Source organism: Vespa crabro, chromosome 10 (genome assembly GCF_910589235.1).
Source record: "Vespa crabro chromosome 10, iyVesCrab1.2, whole genome shotgun sequence".
Lineage (NCBI taxonomy): Eukaryota > Metazoa > Arthropoda > Insecta > Hymenoptera > Vespidae > Vespa > Vespa crabro.
In genome coordinates this window covers 8,164,816-8,179,881 of record NC_060964.1, presented here as the reverse complement: position 1 = coordinate 8,179,881, position 15,066 = coordinate 8,164,816, and the positions used below count along the sequence as shown (strand labels likewise).

Here is a 15,066-nt window from a genome sequence, read left to right as displayed (position 1 = left end):
GAATCATCGAGATGTTAATACACACGATATACCTGTAAAAATAAAAAATAATCGAAATAATTTATGATTTATCCAATTGTAGATCATTTGGATAAACAATAATTCATATTATACGATATTAAATAATAACTCGTATTAAATATAAATTTTGTCATTTCGATCATTTCTAATGAAACAACATTATATCAAATTTTTGGTTAAAATCCGAGAATCAGTCATTATGTAAGAAAACTGAGAATACTTGACACGTTCTCGAGACATCGTTAAACGAGTAAATTTACTTACTGAAAAGGCAAGACGTCTCGGTCAAAAACTCAGAAGCGAGTTCGTCGATCTACCGTACGGATCGTCTCTCTGGGAAAGATAAGTAAGTAAGGTATGTTGGAAAATAAGAAACATAAGAAAGAAAGAAAGAAAGAAAAAAGGAAAAAGAAGAAAGAAAGAAAGAGAAAAAAAATATGAAGATGATTTTGCGTTCACTCGAGAGTAATCATCGTAGGTTCTTGCGTAAGTAAGAGGAGCGATCGTTGGCCTGCGTTAAGTAATCACGAAAAATCCAAACATATGATTCTTGAACGAAAAAGTTTTCGAATCGAAATGTGACGAAAGTGTCATTATAATTTCTCCAAATTATCCCATATCTTTCTTTTGTCCTCGTATTAAATCTTTCTCCTCTTTATCCCTCCTTTATCCCTGATTAGAATCCTTTCTCTCTTATTCTCAATTATTTATTGAGAAATTCGAAGTGTGAATTTTTTCTTTTCTTTTCTTTTTTTCAATTTCGTTTCCTTTCACTCGAAATAACTATAAGTTTTTCAAGAAGAGTGAAGAGGTAGAAGGGGAAGGGGGGGGGGGGGGGGAGCAGCAGAAGAAAGGGCTTTTCTTTCTTTCTTTTTTTTTCTTTTTTTTTCTTTTTTTCTTTCTTTTTGATACGCTCGTACCTTCTCGAGGGAGGAGAAGCGTTGGCGTCTGCCGAAATAAACTTTCCCGGGTTATGTAAATGCACGATCTCGGCATGTGTTGCCTCCCGCCGGTATAAAGGTCGGCTCTGCCCCCAACAGTCCAAGAGTTGCTCGCGAACTTCACGCCGGCAACCATCGGGAGAGGAATAACGATCTATATGTGACGCTGCCTGCTTGGACTTCTCTTACCTGTTCAATATCCTTTACCTTTACCACCCGAGGCATCTCACTTTCTCGTGACCAGGCCACCTTACCATTCTCGTATTACACAAACGAAACAGACGTCGTGCCGACCAGCATGCGCGCCTTGGTGAGTGAATTTCTTCTTTCATGAATTTTCTATTCCTCCATTTCAATCGTTATCATTTGTCTTTTCTTCCTTTTTTTACTTTTTTTTTTTTTTTTTCTATTTCCTATATATTTTTCTCTCCATATTTATAAATCCAATTAAAGGGCTGATCGCCGAATCAATATCATTGTCATTTCCATCTATTTTTTCTTTTCGTTTTTGTTTTTTTTCTTCTTCTTTTCTGTTTTTTTTTCTTTTTTTTTTTTTTTTTTTTTTTTTTTTTTTTTTTATTATGTTACAGTTTTTGAAAGATCTGCGATCGAACTTCACCGATCCCTTAATTATATACGATGACATATAACGCGTTAAATAATTTTTCGTTATAATAATCTTATTATTGTTATAGATAAATTATATAAAGTTCGATGATTTATTAGGATTTATTTGATATGAAAATCGATGAAATTAATGAGTGACAAAAAAATTGCATTATTTGAGATCGTTCAACTCTTATCTATCGGTTAAATCAATAAATTACTTTAATACAGCCTGCGGATATTTTGAAAGCATAAATTATATTTACGATCTTTGCATAATCGACGTATTATGTGATGATCCATTTAATACAATTCCGTAATATCAAAACAAAATATAAAGATATTTCTTTATTACGAATTCTTTGAATAAAAACGTGAGCAGAAGATCAAAAGGAAATTAATTAGCAATGCACATTTTATTGGTTGATAGAATGAAAACTTTACAAATTGAAAATAATATTTTATGACAATAACAATCATTTGTTTTATTGTCTTGGTAAAAGTGTAGAAAATATTGAAAATTGAATGACAAAGTACATAAGCCTTCTCAACCGTAATCTTGATAGGCGTTATGTGGGATGACTGAAACATTCCATGTGACGTTTAAAGTACCGAGACATTTAAAAAGACAATGCACGTGTAACGCGCAAATATTAACGCTCGATTATCTTCAGTTACCTTTTACCAGTTGGGATTCGTAATGGGTATTGTGACCTACCCACTAATACATTCATTTTGCCCTGACCTTTCGCCAGGGAAAGGTATGTTAGAGGATTTACAGAACATGACGAAGAGTAAAGCTGTAGATGCGTGCGTGTGTATACTGTTTGTCTGTGTGTGTGTCTGTGTGTATGCATACATGTGAATGCCTGTGTACTAGCTTTCGATTTTCTGCTGGGTCTAATCTATGTATGAAATATATGTACATAAATATGTACATAAATGCGTACTATGTATATACGTGTTTATACCTACTATTATCGAGCATGTTCATTGACTTCAATCTCAAATCGTTTCAACCTTTAAGCAAGAATCAAAGAGTACGGTATCGACAATATCGTTTCTATTAATGAAAACTTTGTATCGAACGTTCAGTCGATAGAGACGTCGTATAGCGTTAAATACGAGCGAAAGCTCTTCGCAGTTATTCTCTCGACGTATCGCCGATAGACTTTTACGTTTGCCAAGTCAATAAATTAAGATTTAATGTACTCGTAAATGCATGCCTTTAATGTATTTATCGCGAACATGATAACCTCTTAAATGGAATACATGATTTCAATTTTATTTATAGATGAAGACGAAAGGTATACTATAATGAATAGTTTGTTTTATTCTACATCGTACGATTAGATTGTTGAATTTAATTAATTTAAATGTCTTCCTCGAATATACAAATCTAATAGTTTCTCATACTTCTTTTTTTTGTTTGTTTTCTTTTTTTCTAGCTAGTGATCGCGATCGTTGGTCTTGCCCATGGTCAAGAATACTTTCGAGAACCTGAAAAGGTATTGAGCGAATCTCGTGACCTTGGGGATACACGAGGCCATTACTCGTTTGCATACGAGACCGAGGGTGGAATTCTTCAGAAAGAAAGTGGTAGTAGGAAGTATGCCGGTACACCGGATGAAACTCAGCTGATTCAGGGTTCCGTTCAGTACAATGCTCCCGATGGAACACCGATTGCTATGAGCTGGACCGCCGATGAGTTTGGCACTCAAGTATCGGGTACTCATATCCCAACTCCACCACCAATTCCACCAGCGATTCAACGAGCTCTCGAGTGGATTGCCAAACAACCCTCGACCAGTGAGCAACCGGATCTCCCTCAACCACACCAACAGCAACAGCCGAAGCAACAACCCTCTTACAGTCAAAATGCTGTTATCAATAATAACATTAATCGTCCTAACAGAGTGCTATCGAATAAACGGTTCTGAAAGTAGTATTATTTAAGCTAGCGTAGAGATCCGTCGTCCGATCGTGAATTCGCGTAATGTTAAATAAATTTTTATGGTTTTTTTATTTTTTATACAAAAAGAAAAAAGTATATAAATATAAATATATATATATATATATATTATATATATCGAAAGATATATATAAGAGGAAGATACAAAAGAAAATGAAATTTTATACAAAAATTTAAGGAGAATGATAGTCATTTGTGATCTCATTAAAGGGTTTGAAATCGAAATCGATGAAAAATAAAGGACTTTTCTGTTTTTATTCAATCAAGTTGTAGTATAAATGATCAACAGGAGGAAATCGATGCAACTTTATAAATGTCACAGATTTTTTTTTAACCATTAAATTTGTGTTAATTTTAAGATATAAAACGACGAATTTTGAAAATTTGTTATAATTTTAGGAGTAGATATAAATACTCTCATTTTGTAATTCCTGAATACATTTTTATTTATAATGTATCTCGAATGTGTAACGATTATGCTCGTTGAATTTATCTTTTTTGCTCGAAGCGAGTGTACAATATTATGGAAAGTTTTATTGTTAATTCAAAAAGTTATCGCGATGGTGACTTTTTAAATGAATATCAAATGATATAACGGAGTTACATGTGTTTCAGTTTCTCGTTTGTTAATTGATAATTAAGTTTTGCCTTTTACGAAAAAGAGAGAAAGATTATGCTAATTCAATAACGGTTTCAATCATTTTCACTCACACGTTCGATCGAACGATAATATTTCGATGTTAGTATTAAAAATACCGTTCGATCGATACGTCTCGTCAGATATATTCAAGATTTAACTAGATTTAATTAACGATTCATAAAAGCTCTTTATTTATCGTCAAATTATCTTTTATATATAGGTAGATAATATAAGCTAATTTATAAATGAATTAACGAATCGAAATCATGCTCGGTTATAAACCGAATTGGTTAATTTGATCATAAACGTCATTAGGAAATCCAAGGATATCTTAAGAGAAGAGAGTTTGAATGATGAAAGAATGAAAAGATCGTTGTCAAAATCGCGTATATAAAAATGACTTTATTTACAGTAACAATAACATAGTTTGTCCTACTCCTGGGCTTGACGTGGAATACATCTCGAGATTGTTTACAATAATAAATCGCTTCTTATTAGTACATAAGAAGGATCGCGAGTACAAAGGCATTGATTCTTCTACTCTCGTCGAGGAAGGATCGAAATAAGGTATCGTGTGTTCTTTGTAGAAAACTTCCTATTTTGGATGTATCCATGGAAGATGAACAGGAGTTGGGCAAAGATGTTAATGAAGAAGAGTGGAGAAAGAAAAATAGAAGGGAAGGAGAAGAAGAAGAAGAAGAAGAAGAAGAAGAAAAAGAAAAAAAAGAAGAAAGATCCTTTTGACAGTTCTATTAATTATTAGTATCATTCTCCTCAGGATGAGCAGCGATGTAGTCTAGAGCCTTCTGAATATGAGTTGGTATTTCTGGTGGAACTGGTAAGTGTTCACCTTGAGGGTGGAATCCGTTTTCGTCGGCGGTATAGGTAACATGAATAGGTAAACCTTCAGGTGAAGTATAAGTGAAAGAACCGGTGACATGTTTGAGAAGAACGTCACCACCGACATTAACCTGCGCTTCTTCCGCAACTTGAATACCATTTGCCGTCTCGTATTCGTAGTTATAGCTACCGTCGGGTGCTGGCTCAGCCACCCTCTGTTTCACGATCTGGACCACTTCCTTCTCGTTGATCGGAGCAGTAAAGGCCACCGAGATGAGGGCGAACGAAACGATTGCCTATAAAAATATTTCACTTTGAAATTAGTTTCGATCGAAGAAATTTCGCGACATTTATTTTCAACGGATTCATTAATTAATTTTATATTTTCTTTTCTTTTTCTTTTCATTTTAGCTGTGACTTTTTTCTATCTCCTTTCACGATATACTCCACTTAGCTCGTAAATATCAATTCCCATACGAAAAATTCATCGGACAAGTTGCGTATAAAAATTAAAAGGAACATTCGTACGCGTCTATGAGTTATGAATATTAATGAAGATCGTCAGTTTCTCTTTTTCGTATTTTATTTCGATAAAAGAACGATAAGAAGAAGCTCGAGATATTTTTACGAAAAAGAAAACAAAATTCAAGATTTTGTAACGTTTTTTAAGCCATGCTTGAAAGATGCAGCCAATGATACGGCTAATTGCTTTAAGTGATTGGCTAATCATTGTGTCTCTTTCTTTTTCTTTTTTTTTTTTACATCGAGATTAGATATATAAATCCAGGATAGTTTTTTTTACAAAAAAAAAAAAAAAAAAAAATTTTATTTACTACAACAATATATATTTGTTTCTTGGTCTTTTTTTTTTTTTTTTTTTTTTTAACAAGATCACGACCAAGTATATTTTCATTGTCGGCTCGTCATTATCAACTCACCAGTCGGCTCATGTTGAGATTAATTTTGATAATTTTTGGATTTGAAGATCTCTCGAGGAAGCTTCGAACTGTTCTGGATTGCCATTTCGATGGAATCGTTCGCTTTATATAGGTATCGAGCAAAGCAAAAAATCTTTTATAAAACTTATACGAAATACTAATATCATAATCTGAATCCCCTCTCTAAGCCAAATCCCTTCCTCCAATCATACTGTCAAACGTGTCACCAAAATTTGACGACTGTTGCCGAATAGTAGCGAACGATTTGAGAAAACTCGAAAATCAACTCTTGGATTTCATACTAGCTTGCGAAAAGGAAGGACATTTTATTACTTCAATGGAATTTTGTACGAACGAATTTTATTTATTTATTTATTTATTTATTTATTTCATTCGTTATAACGATTACGCGTTAAGACGAATTACGACGAATTGTTTAAATTAAATGGGCAATGCGTTCGATAGTTTTATTTGCTTTATTTTCTTTTTATTTTTACTTTTTTTTTTTTTTTTTTTTTTTATTATAATTTGTTTTCTTTTTTTAATAAATAGAAACGTAAACGTCGATTATCTTAGACGAATGACATCATTACGAATTAGCATGATCGAGAGACGTAAGAATGGAAGGCATCAAACTAGGACGACGATTGCTTGCTAAATTAGATGCGTACGTCGTGTTTGGATTCGCTAAGCGCTAGACGACAATAACTATGACCAGATGCATAAGAAAATATCTTTTGTCTTTCCTTTTTTTTTGCTTTTTTTCCCCCATTTTATTTTTTATTTTTATTTTTATTTTTATTTTTATTTTTATCTTTTTTCTCCTTTCTTGTTTTATCCTTTCGTTCGAATGAGACAATCGAAAAGAATGATTTCTATTAAAAGCCGATGATATCATGTAAGACGGCTGCTTAAACGCGAAATAAACACGTTCAACTACCGCGAGTAAGATGACGATGAAGATATTTAAAAAACTAAAAGGGAACTTTTCGAATGACGACCTGTAAATACATATTTATAATATGTTAATGGCGCGCGCATACAGCTCTTTTTTTTTTCTTCCTTTTCTTTCCCATCTTCCTCCCCGGCTCCCTCCCTACCTCTCTGCCCTTCCTTTTATTGCATTTTACATAAGAATATATTGTAATAAAAATACTTCATTCGAACGAATCGCTTATAAATATACATTATAACTTATTATAACGATGTTATTATATAATCATTAATTTTCTTTTTTTTGAATCTTCTTTCCTCTTTTCTTCGATTAAAAATCTTATAAATATCTTCTTCTTCTTCTTCTTCTTTTTCCCTTTCCTTTATTCTTGAAACTTTGGATCAACGGTGAAACAGCTGTTTTTTATTTGACAAAAAGATTAAAAAATATAATCATAGTTAAACTCGAATCGTTAATAAATAAATGTTCCCACAATAAAATGTTATCGTCGATCCCGTTAGACGAAATAGGACAAACATAAACGAAGAATCCTCGAAGAATCCTTGAGAAAGAAATTATGTAGCTCGTCTATGGTCTATCAGATTTTCGAAGGAATTTTTAACGTGGCTGGTATCTCATCGATGAGAATTTAAGAAGATTATTTAGCGAAGACTTTCGATTTGAGTAACACTGCTTCGGGCTACGGCGTATAGCCTTCAAGCTTTATGCGTGAGCCTTATTCTTCGTGTGAACACAAGTCGAAAGGATTTAAAGGATACTCTGTAATTATTTTTAATCCTTTATCGTATCGATGTATATCCAATCGAAATTATTTTTATGAAAGAAGTATATATATATATTACTGTATAAGTAGACGTATCTTTCTCTTTCTTACAATTGAAATAGAATAAATATATCGAAAGAAAGTTTCTTTTTTTTTTCTCTGTGATCATTAGAACACGTGCTACATGTTTAAATTCTTTTTTTTTTTTTTTTCTTTTCTAAATTAAAACACATTTCTACCAGTCATATATTTGAAGATTAATTGTCGTACTTGTAATTTGATTCGATTTTGTTACGCTTGAGATTCGCAAAAAAAAAAAACAAGAAAAAAATGAGTTTAATCATCGAGAATTTATGTCGAAACAATTGATCGGGGTAATTGCACAAATTGCAAAGGACCGTCGATGATTGCCGATGGATCGAAGAAAATAAAAGAAAAAGTCTGTTATTTTTTTTTCTATTTCCACTCTTCTTTCTTTTTTCCTTCGTTTGGCTCTAATCTTTCGCGTCATTTTCTATTTTTTCTAAGAGCCCACGTACGAGGTGTAACATTCTCCATAATAATTAATTAATAATTTGTAATTTAAGATTTTTATATTTTGTAATTTTGGACAGGGAGATAATTAAAAATACATGATAGCATAATGCAAAGAGACATACGTTGTGATAAATGGAAATGAAAATGAACTATTATCTATGTTCTAAGGTCAGAATTAGCATAATGTATATCCAACTCGGTTGGAACGTCGCGTCACTTCATAAAAATTATGCTTTGGGTGTTACACAATGTAAAACGTGTGTTAGCGTCGTTCGTATCGTTAATTTATAAATTATTATAAAATAAAAACAGGGTCAAACAGATTTCTTACGAAAAGAGAATATCGTTAATATTAACGTCATTCACGGTTTATTCAACATTATTAGCCCTTTACATTTTCAAATAATTTTTTGTCCGAAGATTTCGAGTTGGCTTAACGGGAAAAAGAAATGAGATAAAAAATAATTATCGAACGAAACGCCGAGGAAGATCGATTCGTTTCGTATTAACGTGTCGTCACGGCCCTTGGCTATCTCCCTGACGCAATAATCGTTTGCGACTGACATACTCGAAGAATTATCGAACGAAGAAGAGTCTTGCGGAGAGGAAGATATTCGATTGGATTCATCTCGTCTCGTAATAATTGTGTAAAAAGAATTTCACCGTTCATTTGTAGCCGTGAAAGAGTAAGGATGATAAACTGATAAAGGGACTTTCGGTGAATTTTAAATATCCTCTTTAAAAGACGATGTTCCTACGATGAAGAATACAAGAAATAAGAAAAAAAAACACACACATATATATATATATATATATATATATATATATGTATACACAAAGAAAAATGGAGAACGATCGCTCGAGATTCTTTTACGATGGCCGGCTTGTTATCCTCGCGAATTTACGATGCCAGTTACGAGGTACTTTCCATCTTCCCCTTTAAAGGGATTGTAGACAAGACGATGCACTTGGCACATGGACCACCGACTTCGTGCAATTCCTTTTTGTATTTCGGATGGTACCAAGCGAGATCACCAGCATCAACAATTTCGAACGAAAGGCAAGTAGGAGGCAAGGAGAGTCTCCCTGTTAAAGTAGGTCCCTCCTTCGAATGGTATAAGCAGCACCATAATTTTTACAACGGAGGTCGTCCGGCTAACCTGAATACGCGGCATTTTTACTTTCACGAGGCAGATGAGTCGAACTCACTTAAGTTGCTTCAACGAGTATTACGCAGTCGGTGATTAAAGATTCTCATACGACAGCTTATGACAATTCATCACTTCTATTTTGTGAAGAAGCTATGGATAGTTTTCGTCGTTATATTTGCACTTTACTACGTTATTTATATTTCTTTCTTTTTATTTTTTTTTTTATTTTTTTTTTTTTATTTTTTTTTTTTTACATTCAATGATCTTACTAAATGAGGGATCATTAATGATTATAATTTATCTCTGAATAATTTCGACGAAATATTTCCTTTTAAACATTTTCGTGTCTCATGCGTGAATCCCTAACGAGGGATAATTAGCTCAGATAATTCGTTTAAATTAGTACAGAGGAAACAAACTAATGCAGCATCTAATTCCTATTGCAATTATTTTCTAACGTGGCGCGATCTATTGCAGTTCTTCATCACTTTTACTCAATGTCTAAGAACGTTCAACCGTTGGTGTTAAAACTTTATGTAATGACATGTTAATTGAGAAGAATCGTAGATTTCTCTATTTTTATGTTCACATACATACATACATACATACATACATACGTACATACATATATACATATACATATACATATGTGTATATCGAGAGAAAAATTATTTCGAAAGATATCTATAATTTGTAGTTATGTCATTCGAAGGAACAGAAATCATTATTATTATTTACTTATTTATTTTCTTTTTAAACAAAATTCACTTTTAACGGATTAATTTAACTTAGGATCAGATTCAACATCAAAGATTACGCTTATAAATTTATCTTCGTTCTTGTCTCGTAATATATAATTTCGATGAAATTTCACGCTAAGTATACTTCTAAGCGAGTTAAGAAGTATCGAGTATTATTGCTCCGTTGGTATATCTATGAATTTTCTGACGTTATCTCGATAACAACTAGATAATCTATTTTATGAAATCCTAAGGATCTACCTTACCGGTGGTAATGTTAAATATTACTAGAGTTCACGCGAGTTAACGGATAGATGACGGATGAATGCTTTTCTAAGAAATGCATTTAATTATATTTCTGTAATAATCAAGAAAAAAAATCTTATCCATGAAATTTCTTTCGAGAGATCAATAGAGGACGATCACCCGACGAACGTGGAAATTTTTCATCGGGAAGGTTTTTAAAGAATAATTGAACTTTCAGCTTTGACTGGAATTGAATGATCCTTCATTTTTTTTCTTTTTTTTTTTTTAATTTTTTCTCTCTCTTCGTTTGTCCGTTTGTTTTTTCTTGTTTTTTGTTGTGTTTTTTTTTACTTCTTTCTTTCTTTCTTTCTCTCTTTTTTTCTTCCCCCCTTTTCAATTCGATATGATATTTCATTCGGATGTCTCCTTTCTTGAATGTCACGGCGCATAGATATATTCATTCAAAGGGAATTATTTATTCACCATTATGGAAAACCCTTTTGTCGAGGCAAGAGAATTCGTGGTACGTCGAAGCAAGTCATTTCTTTGCTCACAGCACAGAGAGAGAGAGAGAGAAAGAGAGAGAGAGCTTCAACTTCATTAATCAAGGCGATGCCTCGAAGGAAGAGACACGAAGCAAACGTTGCAACTGAAATATTGTTTCGCGAGAAGAGCAAGCTTAAACTTTCGTTTCGACTTCGTGCGTCGGCGATAGTTCGCTTTCGTCAAAGACTTTTCCTTATTCTCGTGTACCGTTAATAGAAGAAATTGAGTGGCATCGGGTTAAAAGGACACTTCAACAACACGACACAAGAGTCCTTTTCCTTCTTCTTTTTCTTACGTTATTCTTCTTCGTATCTAATGATTCTTTCTTTAGATGTTGAACGTGTAATTATGATTACGGAGGAGAAGGAGAAGAAGATGAGGAAGAAGGAAGGAAAAAAATGGAAAGGAAAATGTTTAGCAAAATAATAATAATAATAATAATAATAATAATAATAATAATAATAATAATAATAAAAATAATAATAATAATAATAGAAAAAAAATGTAAAAAAGAAACGTTAATGTCGTTCCCGTTAGATGAACGTGATATAACGCGTTGTAGATTCCATAGACATAGATATTTTTTGATTATCAGTTATTATACAACGATTCTCGTTATTTCGCTCACGTTCGAATCTCTTAAAACGTTTTATTTATAAATCTTCTTGCGATAATAGCGTTTGCATAGACAAAGATCTCTCGGTTGGGATTTATAATTCTATTTTTTCATTTTTTATCTCTTTTTTTATCTCTCTCTCTTTTTTTTTTTTCTTTTTTTTTTTTTTTTTTAGAGAGAAAAAGAAAGAGTTCTACATTATGATCCCCGTCGTCAATTTTCGTTTTTTTTACTCATTTATTTGTTTAACTTACAAATTAATACAGAATTATTTGAATCGTCGGAGTAATGTTTCTATTTTTTTTTTCTTTTTTTTCCTTTTTTTTTTTTTATTTAACACGCATTTTCGTTCTTTTTGCCTTACTCTCTAATTATTTTTTTCTCCTTCTTCTTCTTTTTTATCCTTTTTATGCGCCAAAAATCACCGCTAATTTCGTTCTTTTATGAATACTAGACGAAATATATAGCCAAGATAGACTTTCGAGATAAATAAAACTTGATATTCGGCGTTCGTCGGAAACTCCGTCAAGGTTTCACACAAATTTGTTACATGGTTGAATTTATAACGTATGTAAAATAAAAAAAATTCGCGTAAAGAGATGATCTTCGGGTCAACGTATGCATTAAAGACAACACGCATGTATTAATTTACCTATACTTATAATAACGCATATATATATATATATATAAGTATTAGTTTCTCAGTGATTCTAAATGATTTATGTACGCTTAATTCGAAGAAGTTTATTTCTATTTATATTAAAAAAGTTTATTGTAAAATCGATAGGACGGGACGATCTTAATTAATAGATATTATTTATCTAATAATAAAATTGTTTTATTTATAATTTTTTTTTTTTTTTTTTTTTTTTTTTTTTTTTTATATAGAAAATACGTATAAAAAGAAAAGGACAAAAAAAAGTACAGATGTGTAGACGAGCAAACGTATTAAATGTTAAAATTTCGATAAATTAAATAAATTAATATTGATTTAAATAAATTAATTGAACCTTTGGTTACAAAAAACGAAAGGTTACACCAATAAGAGAGAAGAAGACCTGGTATATTGTGGTTGGTCGACGTCACGGTTGCCCCTCTTCATAGATTTTGTCGAAAATGTCGTAACATTGGCCACTGTCAAATCATCAGGCAGAAATCTATCAATGAGAGGGAGAGGTTCTCGGGTCCTGCGAGGTTTCGGCAGGCATATAGTATAAAAGCGCGTCTTCGCAGACGATAGTATAACGAGAGACAACAACCATAGTCAACATGCACGCTTTGGTAAGTCCAAAAATTGGATTGTCCGCGAAGAGGTTTTTTTTCTTTTTTTTTTTTTTTTCTTTTGTTATTTTTTCCTTTCTTTTTTTTCTTCTATCGTCCAGTGATATCTCATCGATAATTATTAGCTCAACATTTTACGATGTTTTGCAATTGTTTCAACGGCAATAAATTTTTGATATTTTTCAATTCAAACATTGAAGACACGAATCAATATATCGCGAAATAATTAATCGATTCAATAAAACATGGGTTATATGGGTATTAAACGTTTCACTTTACGATTATCGTTCGTTGTCATATTTATATTATTAAAACGTCGTTCGATTATCTGTCGTTATCAGAAAATATAATTTCAGCAAGTCAGCGTTTGTGCGATCCTCATCGCGGTAGCCGTAGGTGCACCGTTGAAGGAAGATGAAGTAGTACCAATTCTCTATCACAGTTCAAACGGACCTGATCCAGACGGCTCATACTCTTATAGCTTTGAGACCGGGAATGGTATCCGCGTTAACGAACAAGGCGAACCAAGGAAGACCTCGCAAAAGGATTCCGAAAGCGAATATGCCCTTTACGTGCAAGGATCATTCAATTATCCAGCTCCCGATGGTACTCCAATCTTATTAAACTACGTTGCCGATGAAAATGGATTCCAACCTCAAGGAGAACATCTGCCAACTTCACCACCTGTACCAGAAGCCATCTTGAGGGCTCTCGATTACATCGCCGCTCATCCCGAACAAGACAAACAGAGGAAGTGAAATAACTCAATCCCATTTGAAACAAAATGAGAAAGATATCTCGGACGAATAACTAATCGAACAGTGAACAACATTTTTTTTTTATTTTTTTCTCATACCATCGCTACGTTTATTGTTCGGATAGAAAGAAAGTACGAACGAACGACAAATTATGCTTTCACATAACGGAGACAACGAACTATGGATTAGTTTGAAGATAGACAACGAAGAGTTTTTCTTCTTCTTATTTTTTATTTTATTCTTTTTATATGTCGTTATAAAGGATACCACAAGACGAGAGTGTTCGTCCGGATTAACAATAGTGTAAATTATTCCATTCAAATTCTTTCTATCTTTTTTTATTTTCTCTCTCTCTCTCTCTCTCTCTCTCTCTCTCTTCCTCTCTCTATCTCTTTTTCTCTTACACTAACTCTCTCGTAGTCTAGTATGTACTCCACTACAATATTATCTCGAGACGTTGATTTGTTTTCCGAGTTTCAAGATGATACCGCATGAAATGTGTTTTTCTTCGAGATCAAAACAACGTTCTTTGGATATAACCTGTATATATATATAAAGTCGAAAACTTTCAAGTACTACGGTCATATTATTATTAATACCACTACTACTACTACTACCACAAACCACCGCCAATACTACTACTACTACTACTACTTCTATCACCTCGATGTTCTTACTTTTGAGTTATCTCACGCGTTTATTATATCATGTAAATGAAAGAAATATAGTTAGTTTCGTTTTGACGAGAAACTCGTTAAGAATCCTTTAATTAAAACAGAGTACAGAACGACCTATAGTTTATGTAGAAACGTTTATATTAAACGTTTGATACGAGGGAAATATACAATGACATAATAAATATAATGATTGCTTCGAAAATCTTTTCATCGATTTATCTATTATCCTTAATCGTATATCTACAATAAATCGTTTTTCGTTACGACATCGTACACGATCGAACGTCTTTTTATTTCGAGAAATATCGAGTCGAGTCGTAGAACCAAAATTCTTTGGAGTTGTTCCTGAGATTAATGTAGCGTGTACCAAGTCAACCAAGTATAAAGATAAGAGAGAGGAGAGATATACGTGCGATAAGTTATTTTAATTATCTTAAACACGAAGCGTTTCGTGTAGGCAAAACTCGAGGACAAAAACGCAAAGCTGTCGCGTGTTTCGCGGAGGCGGATGTTGTATATGTGTATTCTAGGTATATAAACATAGCTATATATTTGCAATGTGTATATATATATATATACATCGACGGCCAATTTGTCAGTAAAAAAATGATTCATCTTCAATCTACGTCAGATATCATCCTAATTTATAGATAAAAATTTAATTTTCTATTGGAAATTTGTATATGTCAAAGACATATATCTCTGTAGGCATATATGTATACACGATTAGATTATTAATATTTATACACATATATATATATGTGTATATATATATATATATATATATATATATATATACGTATATAGAAAGATATTAGCATCTCAATTAATTGCTATA

At 32.5% G+C, this 15,066-nt stretch overlaps 3 protein-coding genes across 3 annotated transcripts; 2 read left to right on the top strand and 1 right to left on the bottom strand.

The window, feature by feature from the left end:
* The first annotated feature begins 956 nt into the window (after window positions 1-956).
* Window positions 957-4,139, top strand: LOC124427413 (endocuticle structural glycoprotein SgAbd-4-like). Its single transcript, XM_046970314.1, has 2 exons — window positions 957-1,272; window positions 3,017-4,139. Exons 1-2 carry the CDS (start codon window positions 1,261-1,263, stop codon window positions 3,506-3,508), a joined length of 504 nt encoding a protein of 167 aa, XP_046826270.1. The 5' UTR covers window positions 957-1,260; the 3' UTR covers window positions 3,509-4,139.
* Window positions 4,140-4,562: 423 nt separating this feature from the next.
* LOC124427415 (endocuticle structural glycoprotein SgAbd-8-like) lies at window positions 4,563-6,099 on the bottom strand. The gene is made up of 2 exons (XM_046970316.1): window positions 5,959-6,099; window positions 4,563-5,316 (listed from the first exon to the last, which is right to left on the bottom strand). Exons 1-2 carry the CDS (start codon window positions 5,968-5,970, stop codon window positions 4,933-4,935), a joined length of 396 nt encoding a protein of 131 aa, XP_046826272.1. The 5' UTR covers window positions 5,971-6,099; the 3' UTR covers window positions 4,563-4,932.
* Window positions 6,100-12,665: 6,566 nt separating this feature from the next.
* On the top strand, window positions 12,666-14,430 carry LOC124427414 (endocuticle structural glycoprotein SgAbd-2-like). Its single transcript, XM_046970315.1, has 2 exons — window positions 12,666-12,793; window positions 13,150-14,430. Exons 1-2 carry the CDS (start codon window positions 12,782-12,784, stop codon window positions 13,549-13,551), a joined length of 414 nt encoding a protein of 137 aa, XP_046826271.1. The 5' UTR covers window positions 12,666-12,781; the 3' UTR covers window positions 13,552-14,430.
* The last annotated feature ends 636 nt before the right edge of the window (window positions 14,431-15,066 follow it).